Source organism: Cherax quadricarinatus, chromosome 1 (assembly GCF_038502225.1).
Source record: "Cherax quadricarinatus isolate ZL_2023a chromosome 1, ASM3850222v1, whole genome shotgun sequence".
NCBI classification, from domain to species: domain Eukaryota; kingdom Metazoa; phylum Arthropoda; class Malacostraca; order Decapoda; family Parastacidae; genus Cherax; species Cherax quadricarinatus.
This window is the reverse complement of record NC_091292.1, coordinates 103617751-103634453: the sequence shown is the minus strand read 5'-3', so window position 1 is coordinate 103634453 and position 16703 is coordinate 103617751. Positions and strand designations below refer to the sequence as shown.

Here is a 16703-nt window from a genome sequence, read left to right as displayed (position 1 = left end):
CCCATCAGCTGCTACCTTCGCCAGCCACATTATTTTATATTTTACCGCCTTATCCGGTATTTTTTTCTTTTATGTAGATTAGCAAGTTAGTTTGGCTTCAAGCATATATGGCTGGAGACTGCGCAAACTGGCACTAGTTTTTGTATCCGTGCGATCTTGTTACACTTATCGGTACGGATTTTTAGTCTGAAATTACTTGGCTTCATTTGTAAATATTTTATGTACTGTATATAAATTCTTACCTTTAGATTAGTTGTAGTTGTAATATTAGTAGGCCAAGGGACAGCCATGCTTGACATCTCTGCATTAAGACACTTGGAATGCCGCCTTGTGCACAGAAGACCATTGGATTACATTTCTGATCAATGAAAGGAGTCGATCTTCACAGGTGAGTATCACTACCACCGCAACCGCTTCTTAGTCACCCACACAGTGTAGCCGCTGCTCACCACGCTTCTCTGCAGGTTTAGCAGGCCTAGCGTAGAGGCCAAGTGTAAAAGGGGTTCCTTCCGCCTTAGTTTCTCTTCTCTCTAATCTTGACTTTACACCTTGGATGCTTGACCATTTGGCACTACAGAGGAGTCATCGTGCCTCCCCTGAAACTTGCTCACTCTGGTCATCATCCGCTAGTTGTTTGGTCAGTTGGGGATCATAGTCGGCATTTTCTTATAATTTCTTCCAGTACATTTTTATAATTAACCAGTAATTTTGGTGGATGCATGAAACGGGCGCTTGGTGTACATGTCCTTATAGTGTATGTGTCCTTACTAGCGATAGAAAGCTTTGGCTTCTGTGAGCATGACCCTCCCGCCACCTTCAGATCCCCTTAGTCCTAAGGAAGGTGTGAGTCAACCCGAGTGTTTTATCACCCTTTTGTAAGGTAATTGACCTCTTCCTACAGTCTTATGCTACCCCTTTGGTACCTGGGTGTGTGTCTTGAGAGGGTACGATATCGTTAATGAATAGGTAAATAATTGCGTTGTACTGAGTATCGCGTAAATTATTCCCAACTCGTGGAAAGGTATCGTAGTATGCAAATGAGTTCTGGGTTGCTTTGCAAGGTGTGAATGTGTTGAGCGTCGTGGAGACGATGACTGGGTAAATTTGCGGTTTCCTCTTATGATTATGGTTAAGATGTGCACATCCGCTGAGGCTCGGCGAGATTGTGTGGCGGAGACTCAAGTGTGCAGCTAAAAACATGTAAAATGTTGGTAACCTGAATGACTTGTGATATCTGGTCCCGTGGCAGCTTCCGGCCAGGGCCGCCGCTGCAAGAGACGAGAATATCAATACAGGATTGTCTGTCATACCCGGGAAGGTCGAGGAAAGGTAGAAGGTGTAAATAAACTTGAAATGACCTGCGCGATGCCAAATATCATATAGTACGAAGCCCCCGTCACTTTTGACAGTGGAATATTTGGTCTTATGCCTTTAGGAATGTAATAACATTTACTTCCTGTGTGAATAGCTCATGCCTGACTCGATTAAAATATGAATTATTGACGGTCGAACGGCTAAGCTACATGCACGCTGATGTACGAGTCTTAGTCTCACACTCATCTGTTAACTTATTTTGTTAAAAGTTGAGCAGGATGCTTATATGAATTATGAATTGTACGTTAGTTTGAACAGGAAAGTTTGTTTACATCCATATTATGGCAAATTAGCGCAGCCACAGGTAGACAGATTGGTTAGACGTATAAGATTTATGATAAAAATTGTGTGCGTAAGTTTACATAACTTATAGGAGTAACACATAAGAACATATGATATTGTAAATGACCTTAGCAAAGATGACCTTGGATCAGTGTTTTATGAAAGTGATTGCAATCAACAGTGTATAAATGAGAAGAGATGTGAAAATAGTGATTTAGTTATGGTGAGAGGATATCTATGTCGTTACGGTGTGAGGCTACTTTTGTAGTTATGGTATGATATTGTAGTTATCTTGTGAGGAAGTTGGCATAGTTATGGTGTGTGGATGTTGATACAGTTATGGCGTGAGGATGTTGTAGTTATGGCGTGAGAATGTTGATGTAGTTATGACGTGAGGAGGAGGATGTAGTTACGGTGTGAAGATGTTGAAGCATAGTTAAGTGACGGGAATGATCCTGCATGGAAGATCTTTCAAGTGACCTGCTAGTTATGTCATTGATGACTGGTAGACATCTCCGTCATTAATGATCTGGTGTATATCATCCCTGTCATTGATGACCTGGTAGCTGTAATTCCCCTCATTGATGGCCTGCTAGATATCCGTCATTGATGACTCGGTAGATATTCCCGTCATTGATGACTCGGTAGATATTCCCGTCATTGATGAACCGGTAAATATTCCCATCATTGACCTAGTAGATAGCATCCCGGTCATCGATGACTAAGTACATACTATTCGTCATTGATGACTTGATAAATGTTCTCATTGATGACCTGGTAGATATCTGCCATTGATGACCTCGTTAATGAGATCCGTCATTGATGACCTGGTAATGTCATTGGCTAGTTGGTAGATATCACTCATTGATGACCTGGTAATATAATCCGTCATTAGTGATCTGGAAGATACGTCATTGATGACTTGGGTGACATTGTCACTGATGACCTAGCAGATGTACGTCACTGATGACGTGTGTGCCCTGGTGTACATGATCCCGTGAGCGTAATCCTGGTGTACATGACCCCTGTGAGTGTCCCCTGGTATACATGACCCTGTGGTGTGTCCCATGGTGCACATGACCCTGTGATTGTGACCCATGGTGTACATGACCCTGTGACTGTGACCCTTGGTGTACATGACCCTGTGAGCGTGACCCCTGGTGTACATGACCCTGTGAGCGTGGTCCAAGTGTACATGGCCCTGCGATCATGTCCCCTGATGCATATGACCACGTGAGCATGGTCCCTGATGCATGGGATCCTGTGTGCATGACCCTTGGTGTACATGACATTGTGCGTTGGATTCTTGGTGTACATGACCCTTTGAGTATGGCCCCTGGTGTACATGACCCTTTGAGTATGGCCCCTGGTGTACATGACCCTGCGATTGTGACCCTGGTGTACATGACCCTGCGATTGTGACCCTGGTGTATGCAACCCTGTGAGCATGGCCCCTGGTATACATGACCCTATGAGCATGGCCCCTGGTCTACATGACCCTATGAGCATGGCCCCTGGTGTACATGACCCTGTAAGTATGGCCTAGGTGTACATGACCCTGTGAGCATGACCCTTGGTGTACATAACCCTGTGAACATGGCCCAGGTGTACATGACCCTGTGAACATGCCCCTGGTGTGCATGACCCTGTAAGCGTGGCCCTGGTGTACATGACCCTGTGAGCGTGGCCCTGGTGTACAAGACCCTGTGAGTGTCGGTGGTCGTGACTGACGTGTGTCTCCTCCCACAGACCGTGGTGCCCCCACTGTGCCCCGCTGCCCCGCCCCGCCCGCCCGCCCGTGACCCAGCCCAGCCCAGCCCGCCTGCCCAGCCCAGCCCAGCCCGCCCGCCCGCCGCCCACACCAACCACACTCCTTGGTGTGCCCCATAGTGTCAACACTGAACATAGTCCGGTACCTCGGCTCCCGCCCTCCCAGATATCAACATGGCTACTACCATTGAGTCCAAGCCCCTCTCCACCAATGAAGGACCTACCGCCTCCCTTTCTATGAGACTGTTGATGCAGGGAAAGGTAGGTTTTCCTCTCTCCCTTAGTGCCTTTCGGGCCATTCTGTCGCTGTCATCGACACGGTGGGGAGGGGGGATGGGATTCTATGTTAAAGTACTTTTCATACACGTCACTTGGTATATACCAAAATACGTAGAATACTTTGCATAAATTTATCACACTTCACATGTACCACTAAAACACTTGAAATATCACCTTTGTCGGTATTTGATAAATGAGAGACGTTGTCGCACCCAAATTTATACACTCACTGACAAATTTTAATTTACTGTATTTCCAGTTATATTTCACCAATATAGTTAGAAACTTGTCGCTACTTTTCCTTGTCATCTGTGTCAGTAACTTATTGTGTATATAGTGTTCATGAGGTGTACAGGTAGGTGCTACCCAGTACAGGGAAGAACGCGATCTTAGAGAGGCTCTAGTTACAGTAATGGTAGTGAACTGTAAATACACTATCACCTATCCAGTGTCTTAAAAAAATCACCTAGTAGTAATTTAATCTCACACACACACACACACACACACACACACACACACACACACACACACACACACACACACACAAACACACACATACACATACACATACACACACACACACACACACACACACACACATACACATACACATACACACACACACACACACACACACACACACACACACACACACACACACACACACACACACACACACACACACACACACACACACATACACACATACACACACACACATACACACAGGGGCCAGGAGCTTGTACTCGACCCCTGCAACCTCAACTAGGTGAGTGCACACACACTATAAACATAGAAGTTTATTTAATATCATAATTTAGCATTTTATTAATTTCATTGGACAATACGAGGTTACTTTTTTCCCTTAATCTGTTGAATAAGTTTTGACTGCTACACTTTATCCCTAAAGAATAAAAAACCACAGTACACAACCCAGCACATTCTTGTGCCACTACAGCAGGTTCAATGTAGCAACCTTAATACCACCATACTGGCCCACCAGAGCACCATGTTAGTCTGACACCATCTTGTTAGCTCACAATTACCAGTTGTGACTTAACAGTGGTTCAGGACGGACCGAAACCTCGTCATAAGTTTCCTCATCGAATTGCGGATTTTTGGTGAGCCTCGCCACCTTCCAATGTTCGCCGTTTCAGGGTCATCTCTACAAAATGATACTGGCAATATCATGCTGCTCTGCAACGCCACAAATATTTAGCAACACTTGTAGGATAGCATTTTGGGACCCAGCATATCTATCAAAATAAAGGCGCGCACACTAGCGGAGATTGCTTTTTATATCAATATAATTAATCCTAAGAATTTTCGTATTAAATGCAAGTAAGCCTACAAAAGTGCTGCTCTTGTTTTGGATACTGCATAGGCACGTGTATATATATATATATTATATATATATATATATATATATATATATATATATATATATATATATATATATATATATATATATATATATATATATATATATAAAGACCTCGTTAAAGATAACTAGCAAGCTCCTGACTACGTGTATTTGTGTTGATGACAGCGACGATGCATGCCAAGTGTTGCTTTGTAGTCTTAAAACCCAGAGTTTTCCAACTTGCTTGAATATCCTCCTCCCCATTGCCTTTTCCATTACCCAGTTACCTTCCTCATCCGTCCTTTCCTCCTGCTAACAGTTGCATGCGTTGTCCAGCTTGTTGCTAAACTTTAGTTTTTAATATTATTGTCTACAGTATTTCACAGGTTTTTTTTTTTTTAAGACTTTGCTAGGCTTGCCTTTAATAATTTTTCAGACATAATAACTCTAACCACTTTTGTGAAACTTCTTATTTTAAGTATTTTGATATGGCTTATTTGCTGTTTTGCTTGAAATATTTTCTTTAATGTTCATTGTGTTGTATTGTTCAAGCTTGCGAGTTACGAGTTTCAGATACGGCAGAAATGAAGACTGAATAGAGGTAAGATCTAGGCTAGTGTTTGGAAAGCCTCTAAAGTAATGTCGTGCCGAATAGGTAAAACTTAGGAGTTTGGCTTAAATATGAGCACTGTTCTTGCCAAATAAGGCAAGCGAAAATTTGGTTATGCAATAATTTAGCAAAAAATATTAAATTATTGTAAACTTGTCTAAAATATAATTGGTTGGATTAGGTTAAATTAAATTGCGCCTGTTGTAATAAGGTTAGGTAAGTTTTCTAAGGTTCTTTTGGTACAAAATTATTAATTTTTACATTAATATAAATGAAAAAATATATATCTTTAAACGCATAGGAGAAAATTTTAGAAAGGTCTTAATTTTAAATGAGTTCTTGGTAATTGACCAGTTTTACCTTTTCGGCACATTATATATATATATATATAATATATATATATATATATATATATATATATATATATATATATATATATATATTTTTTTTTTTTTATTTTTTTTTATTATCACACCGGCCGATTCCCACCAAGGCAGGGTGGCCCGAAAAAGAAAAACTTTCACCATCATTCACTCCATCACTGTCTTGCCAGAAGGGTGCTTTACACTACAGTTTTTAAACTGCAACATTAACACCCCTCCTTCAGAGTGCAGGCACTGTACTTCCCATCTCCAGGACTCAAGTCCGGCCTGCCGGTTTCCCTGAATCCCTTCATAAATGTTACTTTGCTCACACTCCAACAGCACGTCAAGTATTAAAAACCATTTGTCTCCATTCACTCCTATCAAACACGCTCACGCATGCCTGCTGGAAGTCCAAGCCCCTCGCACACAAAACCTCCTTTACCCCCTCCCTCCAACCCTTCCTAGGCCGACCCCTACCCCGCCTTCCTTCCACTACAGACTGATACACTCTTGAAGTCATTCTGTTTCGCTCCATTCTCTCTACATGTCCGAACCACCTCAACAACCCTTCCTCAGCCCTCTGGACAACAGTTTTGGTAATCCCGCACCTCCTCCTAACTTCCAAACTACGAATTCTCTGCATTATATTCACACCACACATTGCCCTCAGACATGACATCTCCACTGCCTCCAGCCTTCTCCTCGCTGCAACATTCATCACCCACGCTTCACACCCATATAAGAGCGTTGGTAAAACTATACTCTTATACATTCCCCTCTTTGCCTCCAAGGACAAAGTTCTTTGTCTCCACAGACTCCTAAGTGCACCACTCACTCTTTTTCCCTCATCAATTCTATGATTCACCTCATCTTTCATAGACCCATCCGCTGACACGTCCACTCCCAAATATCTGAATATGTATATGTATATATATATATATATGTATATATATATGTATATATATATATATATATATGTATATAATGTAGTGCCGAATATGTAAAACTGGTCAATTAGCAAGAACTCATTTTAAATTAAGTTCTTTCTGAAATTTTCTTTTTTACGTTTAAAGATATATTTTTTTTCATTAATGTTAATGTAAAAAAAATTTAATTTTGCACCAAAAGAATCTTAGAAAACTTACCTGACCTTATTATAACAAGAACAATTTATTTTAGCCTAACCCAACAAAATATATTTTAGATTTGTTTACAGTAATTTAATACTAAACAAACACAGTGAAATATATTTTTTTCGTTAGGTTCAGAATGATTTTGGCGACATTATTGCATACACAAATTTTCACTTGTCCTATATGGCAAGATGAGCGTTGCTATTTAAGCCAAGATCGCAAGTTCTGCCTATTCGGCACGACATTATATATATATATATATATATATATATATATATATATATATATATATATATATATATATATATATATAATTTGGTAGGGTGTGCAAAAGAAGAAAATTAAAGGTGAATACAGGAAAGAGTAAGGTTATGAGGATAACAAAAAGATTAGGTGATGAAAGATTGAATATCAGATTGGAGGGAGAGAGTATGGAGGAGGTAAATGTATTCAGATATTTGGGAGTGGACGTGTCAGCGGATGGGTCTATGAAAGATGAGGTGAATCATAAAATTGATGAGGGGAAAAGAGTGAGTGGTGCACTTAGGAGTCTGTGGAGACAAAGAACTTTGTCCTTGGAGGCAAAGAGGGGAATGTATGAGAGTATAGTTTTACCAACGCTCTTATATGGGTGTGAAGCGTGGGTGATGAATGTTGCAGCAAGGAGAAGGCTGGAGGCAGTGGAGATGTCATGTCTGAGGGCAATGTGTGGTGTGAATATAATGCAGAGAATTCGTAGTTTGGAAGTTAGGAGGAGGTGCGGGATTATCAAAACTGTTGTCCAGAGGGCTGAGGAAGGGTTGTTGAGGTGGTTCGGACATGTAGAGAGAAAGGAGCGAAACAGAATGACTTCAAGAGTGTATCAGTCTGTAGTGGAAGGAAGGCGGGGTAGGGGTCGGCCTAGGAAAGGTTGGAGAGAGGGGGTAAAGGAGGTTTTGTGTGCGAGGGGCTTGGACTTCCAGCAGGCATGCGTGAGCGTGTTTGATAGGAGTGAATGGAGACAAATGGTTTTTAATACTTGACGTGCTGTTGGAGTGTGAGCAAAGTAACATTTATGAAGGGGTTCAGGGAAACCGGCAGGCCGGACTTGAGTCCTGGAGATGGGAAGTACAGTGCCTGCACTCTGAAGGAGGGGTGTAAATGTTGCAGTTTAAAAACTGTAGTGTAAAGCACCCTTCTGGCAAGACAGTGATGGAGTGAATGATGGTGAAAGTTTTTCTTTTTCGGGCCACCCTGCCTTGGTGGGAATCGGCCAGTGTGATAATAAATATATATATATATATATATATATATATATATATATATATATATATATATATATATATATATATATATATATATATATATATATATATATATATATATATATATATATATAATATATATATATATATAACTAAATTAGGTACGCTCGCATTGCGTTAATCTATTTTGTGATATATTTACATTGTGGGAGAAAAAGCTGTTTCACTGTTATATTTCGTTATACGTGAAGAAATGAAATGTGCGCAGCCTGAGGTTTAAAGGTCACCTTCCAGCAGAACTAGTTACTGTTACGTGGGAAGTGGGCACTGATATACTATAGGCTATATATGTAAGTGACGAAAAATGATTGTAACAAGAGAATAGGATGAACCTAGAGGGAAATGGAGTTTTTTTTTTTTCCTTCAAGATTGGATTCATCAGTACGTTGCTACCCTATTCTATATGATTGTTACACAATGAGAACACAACTTACTTATGTTTCCCCTGTCATATTCCATCAATAAGGATGGGTCAGGTGTTGAAATCTGGTCTGAGCTGGGAGACTTTTGTAGAGCAATGAGGATATCTCCAGGTATTCCGTTAAGGGTTCATTAGCTACAGAAGCATCAAAGGTTCCCTTTAAGCAGAACGGGAGTTACTGTCCCCTGGAAATTACCATCTCTGAGGATGGCCTATCTTATACATAGGAAAAAATGGATTTTTTATGAAAATATTTCCACCTCAGCTGGGCGAAAAAAAAATGTGCATGGGAGAGAGAGAGAGAGAGAATGTCGAGATTTAGAGTATATATCAAAGAATGCGTACGTACATCAGTATATAAACTATGCAGATTCATAGTTGCAATAACCTCCCGACATTTTAAAATTACATTATATGGCTAAGAATACGCACCAGCATCCCGACAGACTGAACATCATGAGACAAACTACTTACACTAAATGTAGGCTGAACCAAGATAAGTTGGTCAGGTCTAAGCTGCATTGCACTACTGTGGCCCAGTTTATCAAAGAGGCCAGGTCAGTAGGCTAATTTTTGTAAAACCCATCAAAGGAAGTGCCTTGAGGTCTTTAAATGTAGCGCTTCCCGATATTAAAAAAAAATTAAAATAGTTTGACAAAAAAAATTAATGCATACCATGTTAATTCATATAGTTGCCTTCAAACAACGGCGCGCGCGCGCACACACACACACACACACACACACACACACACACACACACACACACACACACACACACACACACACACACACACACACACACCAGTGTCACTGACATGTATAGTATGCAAAATCATGGAGAAGATTATCAGGAGAAGAGTGGTGGAACACCTAGAAAGGAATGATCTCATCAACAGCAGCCAGCATGGTTTCAGGGATCCCGCAGGGATCAGTCCCGCAGGGGTCAGTCCTAGGACCAGTGCTGTTTCTGGTATTTGTGAACGACATGACGGAAGGAATAGACTCTGAGGTGTCCCTGTTTGCAGATGACGTGAAGTTGATGAGAAGAATACACTCGATCGAAGACCAGGCAGAACTACAAAGGGATCTGGACAGGCTGCAGACCTGGTCCAGCAATTGGCTCCTGGAGTTCAATCCCACCAAGTGCAAAGTCATGAAGATTGGGGAAGGGCAAAGAAGGCCGCAGACGGAGTACAGTCTAGGGGGTCAGAGACTACAAACCTCACTCAAGGAAAAAGATCTTGGGGTGAGTATAACACCAGGCACATCTCCTGAAGCGCACATCAACCAAATAACTGCTGCAGCATATGGGCGCCTAGCAAACCTCAGAACAGCATTCCGACATCTTAATAAGGAATCGTTCAGGACCCTGTACACCGTATACGTTAGGCCCATATTGGAGTATGCGGCACCAGTTTGGAACCCACACCTAGCCAAGCACGTAAAGAAACTAGAGAAAGTGCAAAGGTTTGCAACAAGACTAGTCCCAGAGCTAAGAGGTATGTCCTACGAGGAGAGGTTAAGGGAAATCAACCTGACGACACTGGAGGACAGGAGAGATAGGGGGGACATGATAACGACATACAAAATACTGAGGGGAATTGACAAGGTGGACAAAGACAGGATGTTCCAGAGTTTGGACACAGCAACAAGGGGACACAGTTGGAAGCTAAAGACACAGATGAATCACAGGGATGTTAGGAAGTATTTCTTCAGCCACAGAGTAGTCAGTAAGTGGAATAGTTTGGGAAGCGATGTAGTGGAGGCAGGATCCATACATAGCTTTAAGCAGAGGTATGATAAAGCTCACGGCTCGGGGAGAGTGACCTAGTAGCGATCAGTGAAGAGGCGGGGCCAGGAGCTCGGACTCGACCCCCGCAACCTCAACTAGGTGAGTACAACTAGGTGAGTACACAAACACACACACACACACACACACACACACACACACACACACACACACACACACACACATGCACACACACACACACACACACATACACACACACACACACATACACACATACACACTGACATGTATAGTATGCAAAATCATGGAGAAGATTATCAGGAGAAGAGTGGTGGAACACCTAGAAAGGAACGATCTCATCAACAGCAGCCAACATGGTTTCAGGGACGGGAAATCCTGTGTCACAAACCTACTGGAGTTCTATGACATGGTGACAGCAGTAAGACAAGAGAGAGAGGGGTGGGTGGATTGCATTTTCTTGGACTGCAAGAAGGCGTTTGACACAGTTCCACACAAGAGATTGGTGCAAAAACTGGAGGACCAAGCAGGGATAACAGGGAAGGCACTACAATGGATCAGGGAATACTTGTCAGGAAGACAGCAGCGAGTCATGGTACGTGGCGAGGTGTCAGAGTGGGCACCTGTGACCAGCGGGGTCCCGCAGGGGTCAGTCCTAGGACCAGTGCTGTTTCTGGTATTTGTGAACGACATGACGGAAGGAATAGACTCTGAGGTGTCCCTGTTTGCAGATGACGTGAAGTTGATGAGAAGAATTCACTCGATCGAAGACCAGGCAGAACTACAAAGGGATCTGGACAGGCTGCAGACCTGGTCCAGCAATTGGCTCCTGGAGTTCAATCCCACCAAGTGCAAAGTCATGAAGATTGGGGAAGGGCAAAGAAGGCCGCAGACGGAGTACAGTCTAGGGGGTCAGAGACTACAAACCTCACTCAAGGAAAAAGATCTTGGGGTGAGTATAACACCAGGCACATCTCCTGAAGCGCACATCAACCAAATAACTGCTGCAGCATATGGGCGCCTAGCAAACCTCAGAACAGCATTCCGACATCTTAATAAGGAATCATTCAGGACCCTGTACACCGTGTACGTTAGGCCCATATTGGAGTATGCGGCACCAGTTTGGAACCCACACCTAGCCAAGCACGTGAAGAAACTAGAGAAAGTGCAAAGGTTTGCAACAAGACTAGTCCCAGAGCTAAGAGGTATGTCCTACGAGGAGAGGTTAAGGGAAATCAACCTGACGACACTGGAGGACAGGAGAGATAGGGGGGACATGATAACGATATACAAAATACTGAGAGGAATTGACAAGGTGGACAAAGACGGGATGTTCCAGAGATTGGACACAGTAACAAGGGGACACAGTTGGAAGCTGAAGACACAGATGAATCACAGGGATGTTAGGAAGTATTTCTTCAGCCACAGAGTAGTCAGTAAGTGGAATAGTTTGGGAAGCGATGTAGTGGAGGCAGGATCCATACATAGCTTTAAGCAGAGGTATGATAAAGCTCACGGCTCAGGGAGAGTGACCTAGTAGCGATCAGTGAAGAGGCGGGGCCAGGAGCTCGGACTCGACCCCCGCAACCTCAACTAGGTGAGTACACACACACACACACACACACACACACACACACACACACACACACAGGTCACAACTGGAAGCTGAAGACTCAGACGAGTCATAGGGATGTTAGGAAGTATTTCTTCAGAGAGTCGTCAGGAAGTGGAATAGCCTAACAAGTGATGTAGTGGAGGCAGGAACCATACATAGCTTTAAGACGAGGTATATCAAAGCTCTGGAAGCAGAGAGAGAACCTAGTAGCGATTAGTGAAGAGGCGGGGCCAGGAGCTGTGTCTCGGCCCCTGCAGCCACAATTAGGTGAGTACACACACACCAAATAGGGAAAGTGGGAGGATGAGAAGTTATGTTAAGAGGAAGGATGAAGCTAGGCCGGGGAATGAATAGATAAACGAATCTTTGTTAATGATTGCTAGATGTGGAGGGGGGGGATGGGGAGATATGGTTTGTCTAAAAATTAAAAGTGGCTTTAAGAGAAACTACCATGATTTATTGCTTGGGTGGATGCAGTATAGCCTGAGAATGGAGAGCGTCTAGTGAGAAAACACCGCAGATAAGAGAAAGCACAAGACTATAAGTGAAACTCGGGAAATAGAGGCGGGCAACGCACAGAGGCAGTTCGTGTAAAGGAAATTGAAGGCCAGTCAAAGCGGGGACGATAGACGTATCTTTAGCTCCGGCATGCAGCGGGTCTTAACCATTTTTTGAGGCCCACCTCTGCTTCTCGGAATGTTATCTCGCGCATTATATATATATATATATATATATATATATATATATATATATATATATATATATATATATATATATATATATATATATATATATATAAGGAATTCGCGAGAGCATGCGAAATATACACAAACACTGATCTCTGGCTGTCGAACCTACGTGGACAAGGTACGCAGTGCTTTACCAATCTACCCACACTGTCGCACTGCGTACCTTGCAAGACAAGCCACAGAGGAGACAAGCCACGAGGAGTGGAAATTTATAACTCAAGTACTTTCACACTTCTCAGTGCATCATCAGGAGCTGTGCAGCGTTGCAAGAGAACAACTAAAGCAGGGAGAGTTCTCAGGGTAGCATAGTGCGGATGTGTCACCGTCCACTGTGGCTTGTCTTGTATAGTTAAAATCGCCTGTCTGTACTTTCACACTTCTCAGTGCATCATCAGGAGCTGTGCAGCGTTGCAAGAGAGCAACTAAAGCAGGGAGAGTTCTCAGGGTAGCATAGTGCGGATGTGTCACCGTCCACTGTGGCTTGTCTTGTATAGTTAAAATCGCCTGTCTGTGATTGTGTGTATATTGTGTGTGTGTATATATATATATATATATATATATATATATATATATATATATATATATATATATATATATATATATATTATATATATATACACACGCACACGTGTGTGTGTGTGTGTGTGTAAAATTATAATCAGGTCAAGTCCTTATTTTTCGAGGGCAGTCTATCCAACTATACCATATTGCAAAAAACATTTAGTTCAAAATTGAGTTATAATCTGATTATTTTTATTGGTCACTAAGTACACTTCTTCCAGTCACAACTGAAAAAATATTTGCTCCTATATAAATTGTTCCACTGGTTAACAAAAAGTGCACTGAAAGTTTTTATTAAATCTACCTCATCGAATACAAATATATAATAGTAAAATGATGAAAGAGTCACTGCTTGAGCACTGTACTCTTCACTGCAGGGGAAACAAACACTGGTCACTGAACACTTGAAGGAGCTACATTCTCTGTGCTGTATTTGCAATGATTAGAGTTACAAAGTGAAAATAGTCATGTTCTTGATGGTACCTTTTGAGTTTCGAAAAAATTTCTACTCCCGGACCAGGGCCAGGCTCGTCTGGTGCTTGCTTGGTCAACCAGGCTGTTGCTACTAGTAGTCTGCTGACCCACATATCCACCATAGCATGGTTGATCTAGCACATGGTGAAGGTATTTGCCAAGTTTCCTCCTGTAAACGGACGTTAATACCGTGTTCCCTCATGTGCCCATGGTGCCCCTGCTATTCACTGGGTTCATTTTGCACTTCCTCCCATCTCTCTCGCTCCAATATGTTATGACAGTGTTCAGATTTTGAACAAGGCCCTCAAGTACTGTCCAGATATATATTATCATGTATCTCCTCCGCTCCAGTAAGTACATATTTAGGATTTTATGCATTCCCCAGTATTTTAAATGCTTTATTGGCTCTTTTGCATAGTGTCTCTTTTGAGTTCTAAAGTGGAAATAGTCTTGTTCTTGATAGTAATTCTGAAGTGAAAATAGTCATGTACTTGATGGTAGTTCTGAAGTGAAAATAGTCATATTTTTCATTGTGTCAAGGTGAACGACTGCTCTCATGAATGAGTCGTCATATTCGTCGATGATGTCCTTCATCTTCATCTCTGCAGTAGACACAAAGTCGTCAGCGATAGCGAGTGCGACCAACTTTTCTCTCAGATACCAGAGGTAATTGACAAATTTCTTCGCCGTGACTTGCGATATTCTCGTTTTCATAAGCCAGACCTTTTACATGAAGTTGAGGTCCGCTGGAGTGAGGTCCCCTCAAGGGAGATTCCTTGACTCCGGCGAGGGGCTCTTGATTCAGGAAATTGGACCTGACTCCTTTAGATCGAACCTGATTGCCTGCTATTCCACCAGGCGTTGTGTAACCCCTGCGGGTTTAGTGTTCCCCCTCTTTCCAAGAATGTGGTAATGGAATCAGTGCGGACCAGGTGGCCCGAACAAAGCCTTAAGGTAAAGTTCTTACACGAAATCGCAGATGGTTGACAGTCTTGTTTCCTGCCGTGCCGACTACTTGAACTGAGCTCTGAACATCCGGACTCTGAGTAAGACCTTTTATCATCCAGCGAGCGCTGTAAATCCTCCAGGAGCACCGAGCATAATTCCACGATGTGGGACAATCATCCTTGGAGAAAATTATTGCGGTCTTTAATATCTCCCTACAATCATCCCGCTGTTGAAATAATTCCAGCTGATCCTTCAGGAATATGATGAATTCTCGTTGAACCAATAACCCGCGGGTTCCTCAAGTAGTACGGCAGTCGGGTAAGACAATTTATCAGTGAAGTGCCGCTGCTGTTTAAACCGCTTCGACAGCTTAATTTTAGGTGCACTCAAAGATAATTGAAGGAAATACCGAATCCAGAACAGTCTTCAACATTTGATGACAGACCAAATTTCTAGATTCTGCCCCAGCAAAATGCAGGCTCCATTTATTGTTCCAGTGTTCACAGTGGTATTAACTTAGCACATACCAATGTTCATCTCCTTCAACTTCCATTCCTACATTAATGTGTGTGTGTGTAAGTGTAAGTGTAAATTACTCTAGGGAAGGTGAACGAAAATGTATCATTCTATCGACTCTTGAGCTATCATTGATAGGCTGGACATAATTCGATCCTCATTCTTGCCAAAAAAAAAAAAAATGTACTGACTTTTTACCAAGGTAAGGAACACGATTAGGCATATGCTGCGAAAGCCAGAAAATGACTTGGGTGGATAATGAGAACTTTGAAAACAAGACAAAATTCCCGTCGGTGATACCATTCAAATCATTTGTGCTCTCTCATTTAGAATATTGTTAAGTGATGATGGCTTTGTTCAAGGCAGGAGGGATATTAGAGCTGAAAAAGATAGAGATCGTTTACTGCCCTCATAGAGCTAATAAAGTTCTGGAACTGGGAACGCCTCAGAGTACCTGGAATGTAGTGTCCAAAGCAGAGATGCCCAATAATATATATGTACGGGAAGGAGTGTAAAATAGACCCAGTGAAAAGTAAGGAAGCCATGGGCATACTGAGAGTACACAGTGTCAACATCCGGGGTCCAAGACTATTCAACATCTTACCAGAAGATATCAGAAACACTGCTGGTACAAATATCTCCACCAGGTGTCAGATCAACCAGGCTGTGATGGATATGTGACCAGTGGACCGCTAGCAGTAGTAGCTTGGCTGACCAAATAAACACCAGACAAGCCTCGCTCAAGACTGGGCTCATAGAGTATAAAAGCTCTCGAAACTCAAAGATATATTACATCTCTTCGACAAATGCCAGATCAACCAGTCTGTGTGGACCAGGAAGCCGCCAACAGCAAGGGCTTAGTTGAACAGGCAGTTAACATACATGCCTAGCAATAGGTCGGACTTCGAGGGTACACAAAACTTGAAACGATCATAGGTATATCAAGGTCACAGCTAAGGTGCTTAACGGCAGTTAATGATAAGAATACAGAGTGAGGTACTATACAATCCACTGAAAAACAGGAGGCTGCATATGGTGTTCAATCCTCTATAGATGGCAATACATTGTGTTCGACCTTCTATAGGCGGCAACACGTGTTCAACCCTCCATCATGGTGGCGACACGTGGTGTTCTACCCACCATTATAGGTGGCAACACACCGTGTTCAGCC

General features: G+C 42.4%; 1 protein-coding gene across 9 annotated transcripts in view; it reads left to right on the top strand.

Annotated features, from left to right (window-relative positions):
* mub (poly(rC)-binding protein mub) overlaps window positions 1-16703 on the top strand; it is a 742071-nt gene that overhangs the window by 632787 nt on the left and 92581 nt on the right. For 7 of the 9 annotated variants that reach the window (XM_070085535.1, XM_070085526.1, XM_070085552.1 and 4 more), the window contains one exon: window positions 3406-3687. The exons of 1 other annotated variant lie outside the window; for it this stretch is intronic. In XM_070085535.1, coding sequence (XP_069941636.1) covers window positions 3601-3687 — 87 coding nt within the window. In that variant the 5' untranslated portion in view covers window positions 3406-3600. Of the gene's footprint in view, window positions 1-248; window positions 389-3405; window positions 3688-16703 lie in introns of all 9 variants that reach the window. One more of the 9 variants, XM_070085541.1, reaches the window with a different exon arrangement.